At 32.8% G+C, this 23,128-nt stretch overlaps 1 protein-coding gene across 1 annotated transcript in view; it reads left to right on the top strand.

Annotated features, from left to right (window-relative positions):
* LOC115877590 overlaps window positions 1-23,128 on the top strand; it is a 48,921-nt gene extending 25,793 nt beyond the window's left edge. The window contains exons 10-18 of the mRNA XM_030893837.1: window positions 6,227-6,422; window positions 16,151-16,351; window positions 19,023-19,208; window positions 19,277-19,443; window positions 20,795-21,001; window positions 21,329-21,397; window positions 22,010-22,184; window positions 22,612-22,788; window positions 22,856-23,128. Of these exons, the coding sequence (XP_030749697.1) occupies window positions 6,227-6,422; window positions 16,151-16,351; window positions 19,023-19,208; window positions 19,277-19,443; window positions 20,795-21,001; window positions 21,329-21,397; window positions 22,010-22,184; window positions 22,612-22,788; window positions 22,856-23,016 (1,539 nt within the window). The 3' untranslated portion in view covers window positions 23,017-23,128. The remainder of the gene's footprint in view (window positions 1-6,226; window positions 6,423-16,150; window positions 16,352-19,022; window positions 19,209-19,276; window positions 19,444-20,794; window positions 21,002-21,328; window positions 21,398-22,009; window positions 22,185-22,611; window positions 22,789-22,855) is intronic.

Consider the following 23,128-nt stretch of genomic DNA (forward strand, 5'->3'; position numbering starts at 1 on the left):
TCAATCTGAGTGATTCATTTTGGTTGTACATCCAAAGTGACACAGTGTAAACTCTGCTTTAAGGCTCATTTACATTTGTCACTTTGAATGCACAACTTGGATGAATCATCCAAAGTGATAAGTATAAATTGCCTTTCATCACTGTTTCATTCAAAGGGTACACTAAAATTGAACGATGAAACAAGTTGACGGACTTCCTACTTTTGTTGAAAGAAGCGTTCAACGAACTGGTGATTCATCCAGATTGAACGGCTAGTGAAAAATGTAACAGCCGACGCCAACCCGTGCGGTCAACCTAGATATAGGAAACACTGGGAGAGGTGGCAGCCTGCGGAAGATGCAACAGTGAATTGCTGCGAACTGGATGAACATATGTAAACAAGGATGTTCGATTTGGATGAATTCAATCTGAGTGATTCATTTTGGTTGTACATCCAAAGTGACACAGTGTAAACTCTGCTTTAGTCTCTTTACCTCACATAGGTATAGCTTGCCTCTGGATAAAATTATATATAAAAAATATAATGGGTTCAGCGTATAAATTTTAATTTATTCGGGTTAGAATTATTAGAATAAATAAATATTAATAGCAACCGAAATAAGTACAATGCCTTTTATTATAGATGGAAAAACTATAGTTTTTATTAAATTTTATTTAAGAAAACGAAATATGAACATGAGGTACTAAGAAGTAATAAAGTGACTTAAAGAATGACACTAGTATTTCTTTATTTCATAATTATTGCAGTTTCATTGTGTTGCTTTATAGCGTATTGGACAAATCATAGTTTTTTGAAAGAAAAATTTAAATGGGTTAAAAAAGCACCAGCATGGTTTTTATTAGGAAAAATTGTGGAATTTATGGATCCAAAAAGTAAGTAATGTATATTTTTATACATGGCGTGATAAATGAAATTAATAAAATAATAATTCTTTATTAAAGTTTTTTTTGATTTTTAAATAAAATACAATAGCAAAATAAAATACTAATTAACCACAATACACGAAAACATTTTATTTTTTGTACCGGACGCGCGTTTCGCTAACTATGTTAGCATCATCATCAGATGATTAAAACTAATCATAAAGTTTATTACCGTAAAGTTATGGTTAGTTTTAATCATCTCATCTGCCAATGATGTTTGTTCTCCCTAAAACATTGTTTCTCATGAGAATATTACACTATTTTACTAGTATATTATACAGGGTATTTAAAAAAACATGTGCAAAAAATATGATTTATGTTTCATATCAACATAAGTCTGATTGTGCCTTGTTTCGTAGCTACAGGGTGATAATGTCTTAATATTTTTTCAATTTATTATAATTTTCTTGTAACTAGTTTTAGCGAAAAGTTACTATAATGCGGCATATTTTAGTGCTAAAAAAGTGACGACATATTCACCAGGGACGTGCATATGGGTTATCACTGGAATATTTGTCTAAAAAAAATATGTACGCCAACGACTTTTTTCTCGTGTTAGCGAAACAGTGTAAGCAGTTTAATACCGATTAAAAGTTGCCTTTTGATAGTATTTTGTCAATTTCGGCCTCCTTGATGAGATAAACGTAATTTTATTAATTTGCCTTGATCCAAGTCCAATAGCAACCTTTAAACATTTTTAATATTATTAACTTGCAAAAGTTGTAAATAAGTACTCATTGATTCCTCATAAAAAAATATGAAAAAATGTTCCTATAAACATGGGTATAAAAATGCATAGTTATAGAGTTACAGCATATTCAAACTTTTTAAAATTAGGTCTTTTGTAATTATCTTAAATACCATTTTTTTATTTGAAATTGTTGTAGGTTTGACTAACAGTAATAATAATAACTTATAGTAATAATATCAGATAGGGATAATAAATTATCAGATAAATTATTGTATAATTATTTATTAATTTTATTTTTATTTTAATTTTATTAATTGTGGATTAATAACAACTTTTAATTGGCATTAAACGGCCTACACAATTTTGACATCAAAGGAGAAAAAGTTAGCGGCGCACATGTCTTTTTTGGAAAATATTCCAGTGATAATCGATGTGCACGTCCCTGATGAATTTGTCGACACTTTTTTAGCATTAAAATATGTACCACTTATAGTAACTTCCACCCTTAAAATTTCATTCAAATCACCAAAAGAAATTGGAAGAAAATTTTAATATTTCGAAAAAAAAATAAAGACTTTAAGCACTTTGTAGCTTCGAAACAAAGCAGAATCGGACGTATCAACATACGTCACATATGAAAAATAAATCTAATTTTTACCTGAGAAATCACCCCACGAAAGATAGCACATGTTTTTTGAAACCCCCGGAACATTTTTTAGGTAAGAGCAGCTGCACCATTAAAAATTCAAATAAAAAATCCAGGTCCGTATTTTAAAAAAAACTAAATTGTATTTCGGAAACGAAACATCATATTGAAAAAACTAGTAGCAGAGGACAATTTTTCTTTAATTTATATTCCTATGTATTTCTATGTAATTCTATGACTCTTTGATATTCCTATTGTGAGCATTCTTCTATGGGACACCGTGTATACTAAAAGGTTTCGAATAAATTCCGTTAATATTATTAAGTTTAATATAATGTGTTATTAAAAAAAGCTATTTAGGTATTTAGAAAATAATAAAATTCCATGTTGCATTTGCATTAAAAACCACTTGTAACTTAATCAAATAAATAATAATTAGTAATCTGTATTGTCAATGTTACATTGTTGTCTGGAATTCATTATCAATATGAAGTGTCGCAGGTTAAAGATCTAAAAAAGTATGCTCATTATGCTATTTTTTTTAAATATAAAATGTATTGCATATGTTTCTACAGGGTGACAACGAAATCATTGCACAAACCTATTGCTAGTTAAAACATCAATATTCAAAACTTAATTTATTAAAAATCAAATTATTATATCCAATTACGGAATATACCGGGTGCGTCTCAAAAGTGACTCACCCCTATAACTTTTTTACTTTTTCAGATAAAAAATTGAGATTTGGTATATTAGTATATGACATAAATTAGGATTGATTTACGTATTCAATTGTTTTCGGTCACTTCCGGTTTCACCGGAAATGACTACAACTTTTAATTTTTAAATGGCACCCTCGATATTTTGTTACTTTATTCGATAGAAAATGGCACTTTGAATAGAATGACATATCATATGTCAAGTTTTGACATTTTCTCATATGGTTTATTTAAAATTGCAACACGCGATTCATAACGACAATTTGACTAGAAATACCAAGTGTGTGGTATCAAATTATTCGTAAAAAAATGCTTTTTCTTAATATGCTAATGAGCCACCCTCTTTTCATTTGAAAAAAGTGAGATTTGATTAAAAATACAATTTTGGCATCTTTTAACCGGCCATGACAAGACTCATTAGACGATCAAATCTATTTTTCCAAGGCTCCTTGATTAAAAATTTGTGTTTTTAACAGAGCCATGGCATTCTAGATTGAAATTTAAAATAGGTACAATTTTGTTTTAAGCGAAAATGTCAAAAGTTAACGTATGAGATGTCATTCTATTCAGAATGTTATTTTCTATCGAATAAAGTAAAAAAATACCGAGGGTGTCATTTAAAAATCAAAAGTTGTAGTCATTTCCGGCGAAACAGGAAGTGGCCGAGAATAATTGAATACGTCAATCAATCCTAATTTATGTCATAGACTAACATACCAAATATCGTTTTTTTATCTGAAAAAATAATGAAGTTATAGGGGTGAGCCACTTTTGAGACGCACCCGGTATACAGGGTGATGGGTTTTAAATACGTGCAAATTTTTTCAGGGCTGGCGGATCTCATTAAGAGAATCATATTTTCTCTTTACCGTTTTTTAAATAAATCCAAAATAACCAAGTTAATTTACTTTAAAAATTTCCAAAAAAAAAAACATTACTAAAATTTTGAGAACTACAGGATCTTTTGTGTATTTTCTTTTTTATAAATTTATTCTACTATCTACGTTGCCATATTATCAACAAATAATGATATTTAACTAAAAACTAAAAAAAATACATTTTTTTTAAAAATCCAAATTTTCAAAAAAAAAATTGGCGAAAAAAAAACTAAAAATATTTGCAGATATTTAAGACTCACTCTGTATATTTCTGTTATCTACCGTAAGGATCTATTGCATCCCCTTTTATGAGTTATAACTTATCATACAGTCTGTAACTCATCATACATCGTTGGGGTTTGGCCCTCCGTGTCCTTCACAGTCAAGGATTTTGTAATAATAACACATGCAGTAACAACTCTTCAGCTTTGTTCGGGTTCTTGTTATTACCGATTCTGAACCCTCCTAGAACTGTGATGCGTATGCGCAGAAGGAAATATGAAGACATTATTTCATTTGCGCATGCGCTGTAGAGTTCTATGACGGTTCAGAATCGGTAATAACAAGAACCCGAACAAAGCTTTTGTATCTTTAACTTGATATTTGGCAACATTTAAACTGTTTTCTCAGTAAATGCCAGTTTTTTGTCTGTTATTGTCCTTTTTTTCCTTGTTCTTCATTTAAGGTAAGCATAAGAAAATTTGTACATTAAATTAGATTTTTTTATTATACATAAATACATACTGCCATTACTCGCTGACGAGTATTTGACACACATCACTTTCATGAGCTTTTCTGTGACTGAGAAGTCCGATACGTGATGTTATCTGTCTACCGCACTCCAGACATTCAAAAATCGCATTGCTTTGTCGCGATGTTTTGATCTTCCGGGGAAGTGGACATGATTCTAGTTTTGTCGATGTTCAGCATAAGGCCCAAAGCCTCGTATGCCCAGGTATATGTGTTCAAGATTTCTTGTCATTAGGGTATTGAATTTCTGTGATGAATTTTGTACGTGTTTTTGCCCTGAGTCTTTTTATGTTGAACAGACCGCTGTCGTACCTGTATCTAATTCCCAATCCTCTCTCCTGCAGTTTGCTGTCCACTATAATGAAGAGCGCTGCCATGAATATGTTGAATAGGAGAGGCGCTAAGACACATCCACGGATCCAGTGATCATGATGATTGGACATGAATGGATTGGATTGATGGATGATTGGATCTTGATTTCCGCGGGAATCGCGTCCCAGTCAGCTGATTTGTTGTTTTTAAGCTGTTTTATGGAGGCTTTTATTTTCTGTTCTGTTATTGGATGTATTATATCTAATACATAGAGGTTGTTATACTGCGGTATTGTGTTTAGTGTTTCCATATTGGGGTTGTTTTCTTGGTTAAGGATATGGCTGTAATGCTCTTTCCAGCAGTTTCTGATTTGTTCTTTCTGTTTTAGAAGTTCGCTATTTTGTGCCATGATTGGGCAGCTTAGCTTCTTGGTTGGGCAGTATACTTCTTTTACAACCTCGAAGAATTTACGATAGTCGTGATGCGTGGCGTAATCGTGAATTTGATTGGCTTTTTTGACCACCAGTTACCCTTTAGTTGGAGCAGGTTTCTTCGAATTCGGTACTATTAATATTCGTATTTCGGTATTATAAATACTCATGTAAACAGTAATTTATGAGGTTTTTTTAATTGTTTGAATTTAATTGTTTCTTTTTTCTTAAACCTTTAGATTATATCCATATATATGTTTTTTATTTTTCTTGGGTATGAAGTTTTTTTTAATAAATTAAAAGATGGAAACTTTTTTTATGCGACGTTTCGCTCCAACATAGTGGGCTTTTTCAGGCACTTTCTTCTAAAAACTTGAAGTCGCCTTGCTAGCACCAGTCTTGCTAGCACAGATTTAGTAGAAACTATTAGATATAGATATATGAACTAATATAGACTACTAAAAAAAAGTTTCCATCTTTCAATTTATTAGAAAAAAACTCATACCCAAGAAGAAGAAAAAACATATATTATATGGATATAATCTAAAAGTTTAAGAAAAAAGAAACAATTAAAATGTAATTTATTAATTCCATATACATTGTAGGTACTATTTTTGTATTATTACTGGGTTTAATAAAGGACTTATAATAATTAACACAACTTAAGACAAACTAAAAAAACAATAATGCATTTTTTGAAGATTAGATAATATGTCTGGTAATGAGTATAAAAATTACAAACAACATTAGCACAGTGTTGCAGTGACAAAAAACAAGTTTTATTAAATCGTTTTAATTGCACCAAGTTGCTTGTTAAATTCCTATTATAAATGAATAATTTGTTGATGTTGTTTTGAAAATAAAAGGTCAATGAAAACGAAAAGCGCTCAGTTTAATATTGAAGATGATAACGTACGTTCTCTTGGTTTTCTTGCCAGTGTTTCTCTTGTTATGGATGTGGATTACTGAAAAACGGCTGAAAGATACGTCGAAATATATGAAAAATGTCCCTGGACCGAAACCGACTTTCCCCTTGGGTAACATGCTGGATTTTGCTGCGGGCAGTAAAGGTAATGCTTAATAAAATTAATTTTGAAATTAAATTATAAATTAAAATTGTAGAATAGAAACTTCGGCAGCATATTCTGCAGATAAAAATTATTTTAATATTTTATAATAAGTAAAAAAGTTCTTATAAATGTATGTCCTAAAATGCTTAGTTTCGGAGATACAGGGTGTAGAAGTTTCATTTTTATTTCGATTCTATATCTCCGAAACTAAGCATTTTAGGACATACATTTATAAGAACTTTTTTACTTATTTTTATCTGCAGAATATGCTGCCGCAGTTTCCGAAATACAGTTTGGACTACCTGGTATATTAATAGATAATTATATTATTTTAAGGATTGTTTCTCGACCGTACTTTTAGTATAAAGGATAAAATCTCAAGTTATATCGGTCTGTTTTTATTCAGTGACACTCATTTATTCATTAAAGCCTCTATATTTCGTTAGTGGTTACTAACATCATCAGGAGGTACCAAGAATTAGAGATAAAATATCGGTACGTGCACACTACACATTATAAATTTATTCTATCATGTTTATAATGTGTAGTGTGCACGTACCGATATTTTAACTCTAATTCTTGGTACCTCGTGATGATGTTAGTAACCACTAACGAAATATAGAGGCTTTAATGAATAAATGAGTGTCATTGAATGAAAACAGACCGATATAACCTGAGATTTTATCCTTTGAATATTATTTTATCTACGTCATGTCAGTGAGTTAAGAAGCTCTTAATTCACGCATTTTGAGTGAGTTAAGAGCTTCTTAACTCACGCATTTTCATTACCGCATTCCTTGTTTAGATGACTACCAAAGAGAAAAAAATATTTTGTAAAACATTTATTTTGCACTAAATTGGAAAAATATGTTATGAGTATGAGTACCTTTTCATTTCCATAGTTGTGTACTTTTTTTCGGTGCACCATTTTTCATACTTAGAGTATGTATATTCATACTTCTGTTTCGGTCTTGCTGGAAACAATCCAGAAATGGCTCTGAATGCCTCTTCTTCAATATCAGAGGGAATAGTTTCCGAAATGCTTTCCGAATCGCTCATTTTTTAAACTAGTGACATCAATATTACTTACTGTCATATTGACATTGCCATGCATAGTGTTATATGAACAAAGGTATTAAGGTAACTGATTTTTAGGATAGGTATATAGTTAAGTACAATAATTTTTAAAATTCATTGTGTGTTTTTATAGTTAGACGTAGATGAAATATTGTACAATACACGCGAGTTAACTCCATTAAGATACTTGAGGGGTTACACGAAACTTTGACACGCGGCGCGTATCATAATGATGCTGTTAACTCACTTGTATCGTAAATAAGGTAAACGTACCAATTATCGGCATCCTAAGGACGTTGTCGAATCTTGATGTGACCGAATATACTATAGAAAACTCATAATGATTACCAATTCGATTTTTTCGATAGTTCTAGTCACATTAGATACTAGAGAATAATATAAAAAGAGTAAAATGTTTAAAAGATTTACCTGTAAGTATTTCTTTTAAAAAAATACAAAATATCTCCGTGTAGGTATCATCGGCATCCAAAAAAATGCAACTGTTCTAGTCTTCGGCACCTGGAGTAACCTATTATCGGCAGCGCATTAGGAGATGTACTTTTTACATAAAATCAAATAAACCTGGTAGAAATTTATTAAGAAGATAAATATTTAAAAATAACACCAAAAAAAACATTCGTAAAAACCTGAGAATACTTTCTTTGGTATCGGCAAAATTACTTAGGTAGGTACTTATTTAATTTACTTACTTACTTAATTAAGGAATCTTAAAATCTAAGTAATTCAAAAAAACGAAACTAACAGTAAACTCTTTGGAAAAATTAAAAACAATAATTTAAATTAGGAAGTGTCACAAACTGGACAAAGGAAATCTTCTTTATCGTCTTTGGTTAATCCAATACACTCTTCGTGGTAATATTTATAGCAACCGGAACACAGACGCATCGCAATATGTCGATCTGAATCATATAAAGAACAGTACCATGTCTCGGTAGTTTCTGATGGTGGCGGGGTGGCAGGGTTTTTCTTAGGAGTATTTTTTTTAATCCTTTTCGCTTCCTTTTTCTGATTACCTCTCTTACGTACAGAAACATCATTCTTGGCTTTTTTCTTTTTATTTTCATTCTCAACAGATTTCTTTTCACGTTCTAATTTTCTTTTCAGTTTTAGTTCTTCTTCTTGCCTTTTCTTTTCTTCCTTTTTTTCAAAATATTGCTGCCACTGTAAAGATGTCGTCACAGCAGGGATTTTCTCTCTTTGCTTTCGTGTTTCTTTTTCGGTTTTAGACTCAGGCCAGAAGAGGGATTTTTTAAAAGGTGTGGGTATGCATGAACTATTTTTATCTTGTGAAAAATTCATAGCGATTAACGGTGGTCTTGCGTCAGTTTGATTTTGTTCTGGGGTCATCATCGGGGGTATTATTAAGGATTTGACAGGCGTTGAATGTCTGCCAATTGATCCGTATGTTTGTTCTTGTACATCGTCGTCATTTTTTTCCATGTTCTCGGAAGGCACATTTGGAATGTTCCGGTATGTTTGATCCCGTTCATTATCATCGTTTTCTTCTATGTTTCCGATAGACACATTTGAAATCTTCGAGGTCAAAAGTTCGTTTATTTGATCCCTTTCCTTATCACCAGTGTCTTCTAAATTTTTAATAGGTGAATTTCGGGTGTTCGCGATTAAAGGTAGTGGCGATTCAAGTTGAAGATCATTGGTAAAATCGAAAATTATTGGGAGGCTCAAATTGTCAACATTTATCAGTCCAGTGATGTCAAGGTCGTCGATGTTTTCCTTTTGTCCATTCATCGTGTTAATAAGATCTGAACGATCAAGGTTTGAATCAATCTCAATCTCAATAACATTACTTTTCTCATTGAAATTATTTTTTCTATTATCGAATTCAGTTCGCGCTATTGCTTTTTTCCATATCATAAAAAGGCTTGTATGTTCAATAGCTCCTTCCCATATCTCTCCAGATTGTTTAAACGATACTAAAATTTCTGATGGAATTTCTTCTTCTAATATCTCCAAAACTGAACCTTGATCTTTCTGCTTATCCTCTCTTTCCCGCTGTTGTTCACTAGTGTCTTGCGATCCGCCCGCCTTATCCTTGTCCTTAAAATATTTCGAAAACTTGATATTATCAGCACAAAAAGGAATTAAACCACATGTTTTAAAACCATTTCTAACAACATCTGGAAAATTACTCATTTTGTTTAAAGTTGTTTCTAAAATCATGGCAAACACGTCTTTTGTGATCTTTTTCCCATTGTTTTCCAACCTCCAGCGGTGTATACTTTTTTTCCATTCCATCTTTAAAGGTCGGAATACAGCCACATCCAGAGGCTGCGAATATGGGTGGCGTTAGGGCAGAGCGATATTAAAATTATATTTGCTTTGGAGCAAAATTGACTAAGCGTTAAAGATAAATGAGAGGTGTGGCCGTCTAAGAACAGGATTACAGGAAGAGGAATATTTTCAGCAATTATCCAAGGATAAAAAATATTGGCGATATATTCGTAGAAAGTCCCGGCCGTCATCCAACCACTGTCAGATTTTCCAATGGCCCAACGTTGAGGAAAATTATCTGTAATAGATTTGGGAATCCGTTTATAATTAAAAACAACCATTGGAGGAAGAATCTTTCCGGATGCACTGCAGGTAATTAACGTTGTAAGACATTCTTTATCATCATTATTAGAAAACGAGTAACTGTTTTCTCCCCTTTTCTCACTAACACTTTGTCACCCTTAGGGCACAAGAAGAATGCGGTTTCATCGCAATTGAAGACACGATTGGAGTTCAAAGTTATGTCGAAATTATTGGAATCTTTCAGATAGGTTTCCACTTCTTTAAACCAATAGCGAATTCTGTTTTCATTTAGGATGGCTCTTGAGCCAGATAGATTTTGTGGAATTCTTGTGGTGAGCTCCGGATGTCTTTTTAAGAATAACTCATACCACTTGCGTCCCGGTCGACCATCTGTGAATTTATTCGTCCGACCTAATTCTTTCAGGAGGAGCTGAACGCTATCCAAAACTTGTTTTTTTGTCGCAGGAAACCCACGTTTTGATATATCGAATAGCCACTGAACAAGCAAAGACTCTTCTGGTTCCGTGAGGGTAGTTTCTGGACCGCATTTTTTTCCCAACAACGTTCTGCCCTTGACTTTATCTTGCAGAGTTGCTCTAGGAACGTTATACTTTTTGCTAGCGGTTTTAACAGGCATTCCTGCCTGAACGGCACCAATAGCTTTATTTAAAGCTTCAGAAGAATAATTCAATCGTTTTTTCTTATCCATGCTATTAGTAAGCTGAAATGAAGAAAACCAATTATCAGCACTAGTATGCCCGCATTATCGGCACCCTTATTGAAAGTATATGAAATTTATAATCTTACCGAATTTTGGTGCCGAAAATTGGTATAAAGGAAATTAGGTCTTTTATATAAATAAAAATCACACCGAATTGACAATTCCTTTGTAAGAAATAGAAAAATAGGCCTTATTCGGATAGCGTACATTTCACCAATTAACGGCACCTATGCCGAAAATTAGCGCAAGAGTCTTTTTGGTGTTCCTATTATCGGCACCGGTATAAATCAAAAATTATGAATAATGTGACACTTATTATTACTTTAACACATATATTGAACCCACAAAATATATAGGACAACTTTTAAAGTCAATATCAGCATTTTAAGTATCAAAAATATGATGTTTCACTTTACCTGTTTGTAAACACACACACAAAGCACAAGTTGCCGCCAAAGCAAGACAAAAACTGACAGGTCTAAACTAATTATTTTTCACGTGTTGCAATGTCGGTTGATCGACAGGTTGAGTAGTGTGGGTAGAGTCAGGTTGTACCAGAATGCAAGAGATGTCGCATAATGTATAAATTGGACCAATTTCTTGTTTTTGAATAAAATTCGGGCTCTGTGCCGATAATTAGCGCACAGCCGATAATTGGTACGTTTACCTTATCTATTATGTCATTTTAAATTTGGTAAATTATATTTTTGTTCTTGTATAGTAATGAACAAATTTAAGACCAAGACTAAGACTCCCTTGCTCTTGGTTTTAACCTATCTAGTAGTCTTTCATCATCATCATTCATCAGCTTATTCAATCATTTGGCTATGTGGGCCCAAGTTATCCCTGCTAATTTCATAATGTCATGGTCCCATCTCAGGTTTGGCCTTCCTCTAGGTCTCTTAATTCCCCGTGGGTACCATGCTGTAATTCTTGTGGTCCATCTGTTGTCCGTCCTTCTTGCTAGCTGTTCTGCCCGTTGCCACTTAAACGAATTTGATTCTCTGGATGACATCTTTTATCTGGGTTTTTGTCGTATCCACTCTACTCTTTTACGGTCCTCCTTGGTTATTCCCAGGATATTTTGTTCCACTGAGCGTTGTGCAACCTGCAGTTTCCTTTAATATTCGTTTTAAGTGTCCATGTTTTGCATGCATAGGTCATGACTTGTAGTACGAACACATTGATCGAATGTTTTATTCTTTAGATAAAGTGCGGCATTCTAGACTTGAATATGATTGAGTTTCTTCCATAAGTAGTCTTTATTTCTTCAATATTAAGGGACCGTTCTGTGTCGGAAACACGGCGATCTGTGTTTGTCCTCTTTCTATTACTGTACCTAACCTCATCTCTCTGTACCCTGCACCAGCTTGTGCAGGTTCTTAATGTAATGGGAACATAGTTCCTCCTGTTCTAGTCTCGCTTTTCCAAGTAAAAAGTGTTGTTTGCGATCCAGAGCCTCGCAGTGACATATCATGTGCTCTGCTGTGTCAGAACCTTTATCGCAGAATCTCATAATAAATATTTCTATGATACAGGTTGAATTTGTTTAGGTAGCATTTGATAGCCATATAACCTGCCAAGGGACTTGTTGCAATCCGCACTTTGTTCCTGCTAAGCTTTAGCAGTTTGGTTGTGGTTTCAGAATTTGGTCTTTGGGTGAAGGTTTGGTCTCTTTCTTCAGTGGACATTCTACTTTTTTCCGATCCAGAGTTTATAATAAGTAGTCTTGGTCTTAGTCTTGCTATAAGGCTCTTGTAAGACTGGCGCTTTTTTGATAATTTTTTACTAGAGGTACTTTCTACAAAGAAAATCTTAAATAGATACCTAAAATAAATAGCATTTTAAGTAATTCTATGCAAATAAAAATTTAAAAAAAGAATAAATATTTGTCAGTCTCAAAAGTGGCTCACCCCTATAGCTATTTTATTTTTTCAGATAAAAAAACGAAATTTGGTATGCTAGTATTTGACATAAATTAGTTTGATCTGGCGTATTCAATTGATTGGCATATTCATTTGTTTTCGGTCACTTCCTGTTTCAACGGTAATGACTACAACCAAGGCTATACAACTTTTGATTTTTAAATGGCACCCTCGGTATTTTTTTGCTTTATTCGATAAAAAAATGACACTTTGAATAGAATGACATATCATATGTCAAATTCTAACATTTTCGCCTTTGTTTTATTTGAAATTGTAACATGCGGTTCATAACGACCATTTGACTAAAAATACCTAAGATAAAAATAATAAGTGTGTGGTACCAAATTATTCGTCAAAAAATGACTTTTGCAAATATGCTAATGAGCTACCTATATATTAGAAAAAATTGAGATATGATTAAAACTACGATTTGGGCATCTTTTAATCGGCTAGAAGAAGACAGCACTAGACGATCAAATCTATTTTTTCAAGACTCCTTGATTAAAAATTAGTGTTTTTTTAAACAGCCATGGCAATCTAGATTGGAATTTAAAATATGTTTTTTAAGCGAATTTGATATATTCGCTATATCAAATATCGATATCGATATAAGTTGATATATAATTTGTCATTCTAATTCAGAGTGCCATTTTCTATTGAATAAAGTAAAAAAATACCGAGGGTCCCATTTACAAATCAAAAGTTGTAGTCATTTCAGAACAGCATTTTTATTTTTTTTATTAAATACGTCAATCAATCCCCAAATAGCATTTGGACGTTATCTAACGTCGGGTATACGTCACGTTCAATAAACCCGACGTCGGGTACCAATGTCGGTTCGACCGCCTGACGACCCTTATTTGCATCTAAATGGGGAATACAGATTCGGGTCGCCTCGACGTCGGTATCTGATCTAATAGGGAATGTAATTCTACCAATTACCAACGTCGTATTACGTTGGATTTTAGTCACTTAAAATTTGTCGCTAAGCACTTACGTTACGTTTGGTTTCATATTAGAGAACAACGGCATACGGTCGAGTCGGTCTACAAACACGTAAACGTTTACGTACGCATGCGCATTTCTTATATTTTTTATTTTTTATACACGTAAAAGATTCTTTACGTCTACGTATACGTGCCAGCAGCGGCCGACACGACCGTATGCCGTTGTTCTCTATTCGCTACCAAGAATACATAAAAATCTAACCAAACTACCTAATTACAAATGGATTCATAATCACTCCTCGAATATAACTAAAAGTGCCTATTTAATTTCATATTATAATAATTCTGAATCATTAATCCAGACATCAGTTTTGTCAACGGAAGTCACTTTCTTGATATATCTGATTAAAATACTCCGGAAAACAACGAGCGCCTTCAAAATTAGGTAGATTTATGAAATAAAATATCTATAAAAAAGTAAATCGCAAAAATATTTTTTAATTTTCTAGCTGGTTTAATCATAAAATTGTACTGTGGTTCCCCCAAACTCAACCTTATCAATATTATTCTACTAGAAATCGAAATGTGAATATAAATTTTAAAAACAAAAACGATTTTAAAATGGCCGACAATCGGATACGTGTTAAGAATGGCGGATTTCTGTGTCCGACTTAATATGAACTACCAATATACCAATTCCGACCGGGTCTCCAACATTAGTCGTCTCACACGACCGAAGTCATCAAACCGGACGACCGGCAATCGTATTATGACGTATATAATTCCAACGTACGCCACGTAACCTCACTTTGCGTTTTGCGTATCAGTGATTTGTGCAACTATATTTTAGTTTTTGTTTTCTCGTTAAAAAAAATGGGCAGCGACTTTTTTAAGCCTAACCTCACATGTCGGGGGAGGATGGGGTCTGCTGGTATCATAAGCTAAAAAATGAAATTAAGATGCACCAGTGTAATGCAGCATCTCTTCCGGATAAAAAGCATTTACGGGTGGAGGCAAGACATCACTACTACTATTATTATTTTGCAAAAGCCTCGACCTCTTTCTGTAAAATGTAGATGAATGTCTAAATGCCTTTTTAGTGTTTTTTTAAGCATAATAAAAAATTTAAGTTTGTTTACAAAAACTTTATATTAGGTTATGTTCATGATGTTCATTAGGTCGCAAATGCTACTTAATGGGTTGTATTTACGGACATAAATAGAGATACGTAAATTAGGTTATAAATATGAAAATAAAATACAACAAAATATAATTGGACGTTAGTTTAGGGATTATCAGTGAGACGTATCCTATTCGGACAACGGGTAGACGTCGGGCTAGGTCAAGTATATGTACGTCGTGCAAGCCAACCTGGGAACGACGTTGGGAAATTAATAAAAATGGTACGTTGTTATTTTGTACGTCGACAGATCGTTGGATTTACCGACTCGGATCCAACGACGTCGCTTTTAATAGGAAAGCGACGTCACAGGTCGTATCACGAGTACCCGACCTAAATTTGCACAAAGTCTGACGTCGCTTCAGGTTAGATTTAGTTCGAAGTCAGATAGATGCTACTTGGGTCCTAATTTATGTCATATACTAATATACCAAATCTCGTTTTTTATCTGAAAAAAATAAAAAAGTTCTAGAGGTGAGCCACTTTTGACACGCACCTGGTATACTCTACCCAAAATAATTTTCTCATATTTGAAAAAAAATAATTACTACATATTTCTAAATGAACCATGCATTTTTCTGCCTTTCTCTTGCAAGTTTTTTGGGAATACTTTAAAATTTCATTCGGTATTATATTCGGTTAAAAATCAAAGAAAATATATCTGGTAGCCTCGTAATTCTAAGTTGTAGGTACCTATTTTTTAATTAAGTGTTTGTATACATTTTCTAATGGAATATTTAAAACAATCTTTAAATGTCATGGCCCATTAATTACTCATAATGTATAATTACCTGAAATTTATCGTTTGAAAAATATTGAATATGCGTTTTATCTATTTATTTTTGAAAAAAATACCCTTTTAAATATGTTTAATAATAGTAAAAATCATAAGGTTCTCATTCCATATATCTCAGAAACAAAGATGTTTAGGACATACATTTATATTAAGTTTATGTCTTAGAATAGGTCGAAGAATCACGCCTTTAAATATTAGCATGTCATTAAGGAACACCCTGTATATTGTTAATGTGACTATCTCATGTGACCGAGGGGTGTCACACTTGAGTAAAAAATGTACATGTACTGCCAAAATATCATGCCAGTTACTGCCCAGAAGACTGCCTATACAATTATAATCGAATGATACCAATGACTGCCAGCGACTGCTAAGAAAATGTACATGTAATTCCAACAGTGAGACACCCCTCAATATGTTAATTTCAATTTCAAAAATGCATTCAGAAACCTCATAAAAGCGTAATATGTTATATAAAAATATATCTTTATCCAGTATCTATATGATAATCACATTTTTCTTTCAGTTTACTTGAAAGTGATAGAAAGATACATGAAACAATATGGAGATACTATTATAGTTCACGATGGCTGTTTCAGTTGGTTGGTAGTAACCATAGATTATGAATTTACTGAATATCTGTATAGCTCAACAACCCACATAGATAAGTCCGATCAATACAATCTCTTCTATGGCTGGCTTGGAGATGGTTTGCTCACTAGTACAGGTAAGATTAGGAGGATATAGGGTTACCATTTGTTGCCAAATGTCTAGGGTCTTTATTTTCTCGATAATACATTTTTTTCCACCATTTGCCTAGTTGATTTGAAATATTTAATGGCAACTTAGTATTTCAAATTTTTGTTTTTGTATTTTTCGTATATGGTAAATATTAGGTTTATGCTATTTATTACTCTGACTCCACAATTAATGTAAAGAGTTGCGTGCAGTTAAATTAATAGGAAAAAATGGTCAGTATGTCACAAAATATAAAATTACAGATATCACAAAGAGTTGTATGAAACAAAATTCATTAATTATTTTGATACACGTGCGTTAATCAAATAATTATTTCCTAATTATACAACAAGAAAAATAGTGGGAATATAATGCGGTAGAGTAATTTTTATACCTCAGTATTGAAATTATAGAAAAGGATATGACGTTATAATTTGTTATTACCTTTTTTATACATTTTAGGTTAGACTTAAAGCTTAATTCAAAAAAAATCCTTGCAATTAGCGGTTTCAATAATTACACTTTATACTTTTTAGTTTACGATCATTAACAATGTTTAAAGAAACATAATTAAAATTAATAGAATATCCTAGCAACAGCTTGCGTTAGTCAGTTGTATCCATAGAGAAAGAGTAATATTTAGCTTATAGAACGATCAACTTTTGATTTCTGACCACAATTTCTTTTGACGAAAGATAATCAAAGTAATTCTCAATTTTGAAGTACCTATAATTAGAGGAAAAGTTAAAAGTTTGATAACTTTTTCTACTAATTGAAAATGTCTACTACTATTTTTGACGTTCTGAATGCTTATTTTCTCGCTTTTGTTCTGAAACCACTAATTTATTCCACTAATTGTGAGGTTCTAATGAAGCTTAATAAGAACAAAATTCGCCGAAGTCGATAAAATATTAAGTTGGTATTTAATTACTAATATTTAATTATCACACAAAGCAATCAATAATGAAAGTAAGAAATGATAAATGACCAAGTACATAAAAGAAATACCGAATGAAGGATAAAAAAGTCATAAGAAAAAACAATATAAAATACTAAAAAAAATAAAGCAAGCTAAAATTAATTTTTGGTAAAGAGATGCTATTTTATCTTCAGAAAGACGCATAACTCATTTTCATGTTGCCGATGCCACTGGTCTAAATTAATTATTTTAGGTATCCATTTTCTTGGTCATAATTACATTTATTCCAAAAGTTATAAATGTAATATACATAACTATATCAACTAGAAAATATATTCATTAAAGTTAATTACAGTATAATGATATAATAATTACTTAATTATATACATTAGAAAGACTTGTGTGCATAAGAATTTATCATATTAAGTTTTGCATCAAGCTATCAATATTGTAAAAAATTACCCAGTATTGTTTACGGACTTGGAAATTTTAAATTTATTTAAACAATATTTAGATAAATCCTGATACATCTGTGATGAGTTCAGGTTTCAAAACTTCTGAAAACATAGGTTAGGCTATGTTAGATTGTTGGGGTTTAGGATCCTGTTTGATCCCTCATTTGAACTCTCTATTATTGTACCAAACCTTCTTCTCATTCTTTCTTTGCGTTAAAGCATTTCCAGTTCTTTGCAAAGTTCTCGATGTCGGTGATGTTGGCTTCTGCTGCTTCCCCTAGTCCGCCCAAAAAACCATGCCCTAAAGTTTTAAATCGTCGGTATTCCAGTTCGGAACAGTGACACAGCTGGTGTGTGTGTGCTCTATATAGTTTCTTTCCCTCTCCGCATTCTCTGCAGTACTCGTCGTTGGAAATCTTCTATCTCACGAGGTTTACCACCGTGGGGCAGTTTCCAGTAATGACATCTACAATTATGCGTACTAGGTTTTTTGTGCTCTAGTAGTTGTTTTGTCTTTTTGATATCTACCACTGGCCACAGTCTTCGAGCTGTAGCGCAGTCCTTACGGTGTTGCCAAGTCTCTTGCTGCTTGGATTTGATGGTAGTTCCTATAGCTTACTTCAGTATGTTGATCGTCACAAGTGGTGGGTCATCCGCCACGGCCTCTCCCCTGGCTCCTTCTTTGACGAGTCTGTCCGCTTCTTCTTGGTTGCCTACCACATTGCTGTAGCCTGGCACGCAGTACAGAGTCGCCCCGCCTTGATACAACCAGGAGAGTGCTTCTTGGCAGCCCATCACAGTTGATTGCATGGTGATGCTTCTTAAAGTGTCCAAGCTGTTAGAGTATATCACGATACCTCCTATTGGTCTATCGGCGATTTTTCTTCGTTTACAACTGGCCATTTCCTTTATAGCGTAAACTTCTGCTTGTAGAACATTACAACCATCTGATAAATACGTAAAATGCGAAATGTAAAATGTAAAGAACCATTGGGTTCAAAATTCAGGAAAACAAATGTTATATTTTATTGCTTCTTTAATTCGATACAAATCTGCTGACTGATTAATTGGTAAATTCTAATGTATATGAGGGGTACAGGGGAAAACATCATCATGTATTTTTTGGCGAAAATAACCTACACAAGCCCATCGGTATATTTGAAGGTGTAGAATTGAAATCCTATCTTATTTTGGGGAAATATTCATAATTGCAATTAAAATTTATCGACATTTTTAATATTTATCGAAAATAAAACCGTCATTACATTGTCGTTTTTACCTTTTAGGCACCAAGTGGAAGAAACACCGGAAGGCGATAACTCCTTCATTCCATTTTTCCATACTGCAGCAGTTTATCGAAATTTTCGAAAATGTTGGCAATAATCTTATTACAAAACTTGAAAGCGAAGAAGGAAAAGATAGTGTAGAAATATCCAAAATTATATCGCTGTATGCTTTAGACGTGATATGTGGTAAGCTTTTTCGAGAAAACTAGGTATACTCCAGAAGATTTATATTTTAGTTTATTCTTACGTTTTAGAAGCTGCCATGGGAGTTAAAGTAAATGCTTTGGAAGGGAAAGAATCGGATTATATAAAACACATTAAACAAATGTGCAGTGTATTTGTAACTAGAGCATTTTCACCGCTTGGTGAGCAATTTTACCCTTTTACTTCAACGTGCTACAAGGAGAAAGAGTCATTAAAGGTAAATTGGTAATATAAGGTTACCATAACTACTAATTGGCTGCAAAATAAAACACTAAATCAACACAATGCATCAAAACACTTTTACTTTTACACGACGCGCATCAGTAGAATTATCATGACATATCATATCATAGTGTTGAACACAGAATGGCTAGTTTAAATTTCTTAGTTCATAGATTACTTAGTTTTCCACTTACCAACGAAAGATATGAAATAGAAAGAGATTACATTAGGAATGTAGCTGAGTGTAATGGATATTCTCCTTCGCTAGTTGATAAAATAATTAGAAAACGTAGGTATAGGTTAATGATTTCTGAAAATTCGACTTTTCAAGTGGAGTAAGATACGTCAAAATATTTTTCAATACCGTTTGATAGAGATCTAAAAGGAATTAATAATTAATTAATCCCGTGATCTAAAAGGAATTTTTAAGAATGTCAATTATAAACTTGTGTATAGTGCTAATAATAAATTACAACAATTATTAGGTAATCCACTAGAAAGGTCGGGTATTTATAAAATTTCTAGTGAAGATTGTAATCAGAAATATGTTGGGCAAACTAGAAGATCAATATTAACTTAGATTTAAAGAACATTTAGCTCAGATAAGATATGGTAGACCGGATAAATCTTGCGTTGTCGAACATATTGTTGATAAAGAACACAGATCTTAATAATTTAAAATTAATTAAACAAGTCTCAAATTATAGGTAATTAGATGCATATGAAAGCATCAGAATTAATAAATGTAAAGATAGTATGAACAGAGATAACGGTCCAATTCCTTCAAGTTCTTTGCTCCTACTACCTGTGCTACTACTCTAGTGGAGGAAATCTAACTGTTACGCTCGGTGGGCTCTGACTCGGTTGGCTAGATCTTGCCACGCCCACTCGGTGCCCACTGAGCGAGTATATAAATGCTCAAATTGTAGATTGTAGTTTAGTTTATAATCATCTGCTGATGATGCTAACATGGTTAGCGAAACGCGCGTCCAGTATAAAAGTAAAAGTGTTTTGGTGTATTGTAGTGATTCAGTGTTTTATTTTGCTGTGTAACACCAAAGGTTCGGCCAACCAATACAACCATTCTAGAAATTTGCCTATCCAGTGCCCCAAAAAAAATTCTGGGTCTATAAATGGCATTGATGACTGACCATTTCATCTGCTTTTTTGTTACCTTTAAGACCCTAGTGCTCTCGTATCCGGAGTAACATTGCTACGCTATGTCATTACACTAGGGTTGAATTAAATAAACCCTATAGTTTTTTAATATAAAATAGGTTTTTTAATAAATCTCAAAAATTCACAAAAAACACATATAATTAATTAAATGTATATACAAAATTCAGGTTATCCACAGATACATTGAAAATGTGATTAGTCAAAGAAAAGAAGAGAGACAGAAAGGATCACTAAGTGACAAGAAGAAAAATAGTGAAAGTGATGGAATCAAAAAGAGGCTAGCTTTTCTGGACCTTTTGCTGGATTTAAAAATTGATGGACAACCGTTATCTATGAGAGACTTGCGAGATGAAGTGAACACTTTTATGTTTGAAGTGAGTAGATATATTAAAATATTATGGCGGCTGAAGCTTTTGAGTCAATTAGCTATTAGTTCGAAAGTACACTACCCGAGTCATGGAATACATTTAACATTTTTGTTTAATTTTTCTTCTTGGTTATACCTTGATTTACGAATTTTTAATGCTTGTGAAAATAAAATATGAGGTTTTTGAAAATCTTTATATCCAAAAATTTTTTAAAAAATTGAAAGTTTTTGAACAAAAAATCTTTTCTTCAGTAACTCAATAATATTTTTCTCATTTGTCATGATATTTATACATATTCATTACACATACTGTAACTATTTTATTGGTTTTTAGGGTCATGATACAACTGCATCTGCCATTATGTTTTGTTTGTTTATGTTAGCAAATAATCCTGAAGTGCAAGTAAGTTTAAATTTTGTCTCAGTATTAAACTTTAACATTATTATTGTTAAGTTATTATTGTTAAGAATAGAACGGTTTCTGCATTGTTATTGGTTAGGACCGTCCTTTTTTATCGCGCCTCGGATTCCTCGGGTCGCCTCGGCGAGTGTGTACTCCCAGCATTAAAGGATTGTCTCGCCCTTGTCTCAGTCAGGTCTGCACGCACCTTTTGATCATATTACTGAGGCATGTACAGTTTCCCATTTTAGATACAAAAAGGGGTTAAATAATCCTCTTTTGCAAGCGCTAAACAGTAAGAATAGACCTTGAGGTACTTATTGCGAAATTAAAGGTTTCGCAAATAAAAATGCCACAAATAAATTGCTTCGCAAAGTTACAGAGTGTCCTATTTCACAATCCAAACATTTTCTATAAGAATATTTTATCTAAAAACAAAAAGTTGGACGAAACTATAAGAATCATTGCAACATTTTTAAGATCCTTCTTTACTATGGAAACTAAGAATGCGATAAACATTTTTTAAGTAATAATCTTAAAATAAAAATTATTTATATATTATATTTTCGAATGGTTGTGTTTAAACTAATAAAATATTAATGGACTTTTTGACAGAAAAAAGCAGTAGCTGAACAGCACGATATCTTTGGTGAAGACTGCAGTAACGCTACTGCCACGTTCAGCAATTTTAATGAAATGAAATACCTGGATCTGGTTATTAAAGAGACGTTGCGACTGTACCCTTCTGTACCATTTTATGCAAGAAAATTGGCGGAGGATGTCGAATTAAGTAAGTAGTAGCCTCGGTAGTAGCGTACCCTTCGCATAGAGGCTGGAGAAAACGATTTATGACGTCGCGGTAATAGTCGAGCTTACTGCAATGTGAGTTTGATAATTTCTTTTAACAAAAATATTAAGGACGGAGCATATCAAGAAACTTAGGTGGATCACGATGGGGATTTTACGACTGACTTAAATTCTGTTTCAACATTGCCCTTCTTCATTTTATTTGAAACGTTAAAAAATGTAATGGGGGTTGAGTCAATAATCTGTTGTTTCTTTACGTTGTCAATAATCAACATCAGGTCTAAGAAGAGACAGTTGTATGTCTCAGACACTCAGTTGTATATCTATAGAGACAAAGGAGCTAATCTAATTGCATTCATAGTTCCATATTCCATATTTAATAATATAACATAATATTTTTTTTTTTTCAGAAGGCACGATATATCCAAAAGGCATGAGAATTGTTCTCATTCCATTCCTTATGCATCGAAATCCGAAATATTTCAAGGACCCGGAACAGTTCATTCCAGAGAGATTTGAAGATAAGAGTAAAAGGCTACCGTCTTACGCCTACACACCATTTTCGGCTGGAGCAAGAAATTGCATAGGTAAAAATTAGATACTTTATTTTTCTCAAGCGTTAGTTTATTTACTTTCCTTTTTTTTAATTTGCAGGTCAGAAGTTTGCTGTTCTTGAAATGCTGTCTGTCGTGTCTAAAGTACTAAGGAAATATGAATTGTTACCCGCAAAACCAAAACATGAATTGCAGCTAGCATCGGAAACAATTTTAATTTCGAAAAACGGAGTACGAATATCTTTTAGGAAAAGACTGTAGATTACTTAAGGCAAAATTTAAATGTATTATGTTTTTAAAAAAAATAGATATATGCTAACAGTGATATAAAAATATAAGATTTTTTGTACAAATAAAAATTGTTATTAAAAAA

This window comes from Sitophilus oryzae, unplaced genomic scaffold (genome assembly GCF_002938485.1).
Source record: "Sitophilus oryzae breed Bouriz unplaced genomic scaffold, Soryzae_2.0 scaffold_1494_pilon_pilon, whole genome shotgun sequence".
NCBI classification, from domain to species: Eukaryota; Metazoa; Arthropoda; class Insecta; order Coleoptera; family Curculionidae; genus Sitophilus; species Sitophilus oryzae.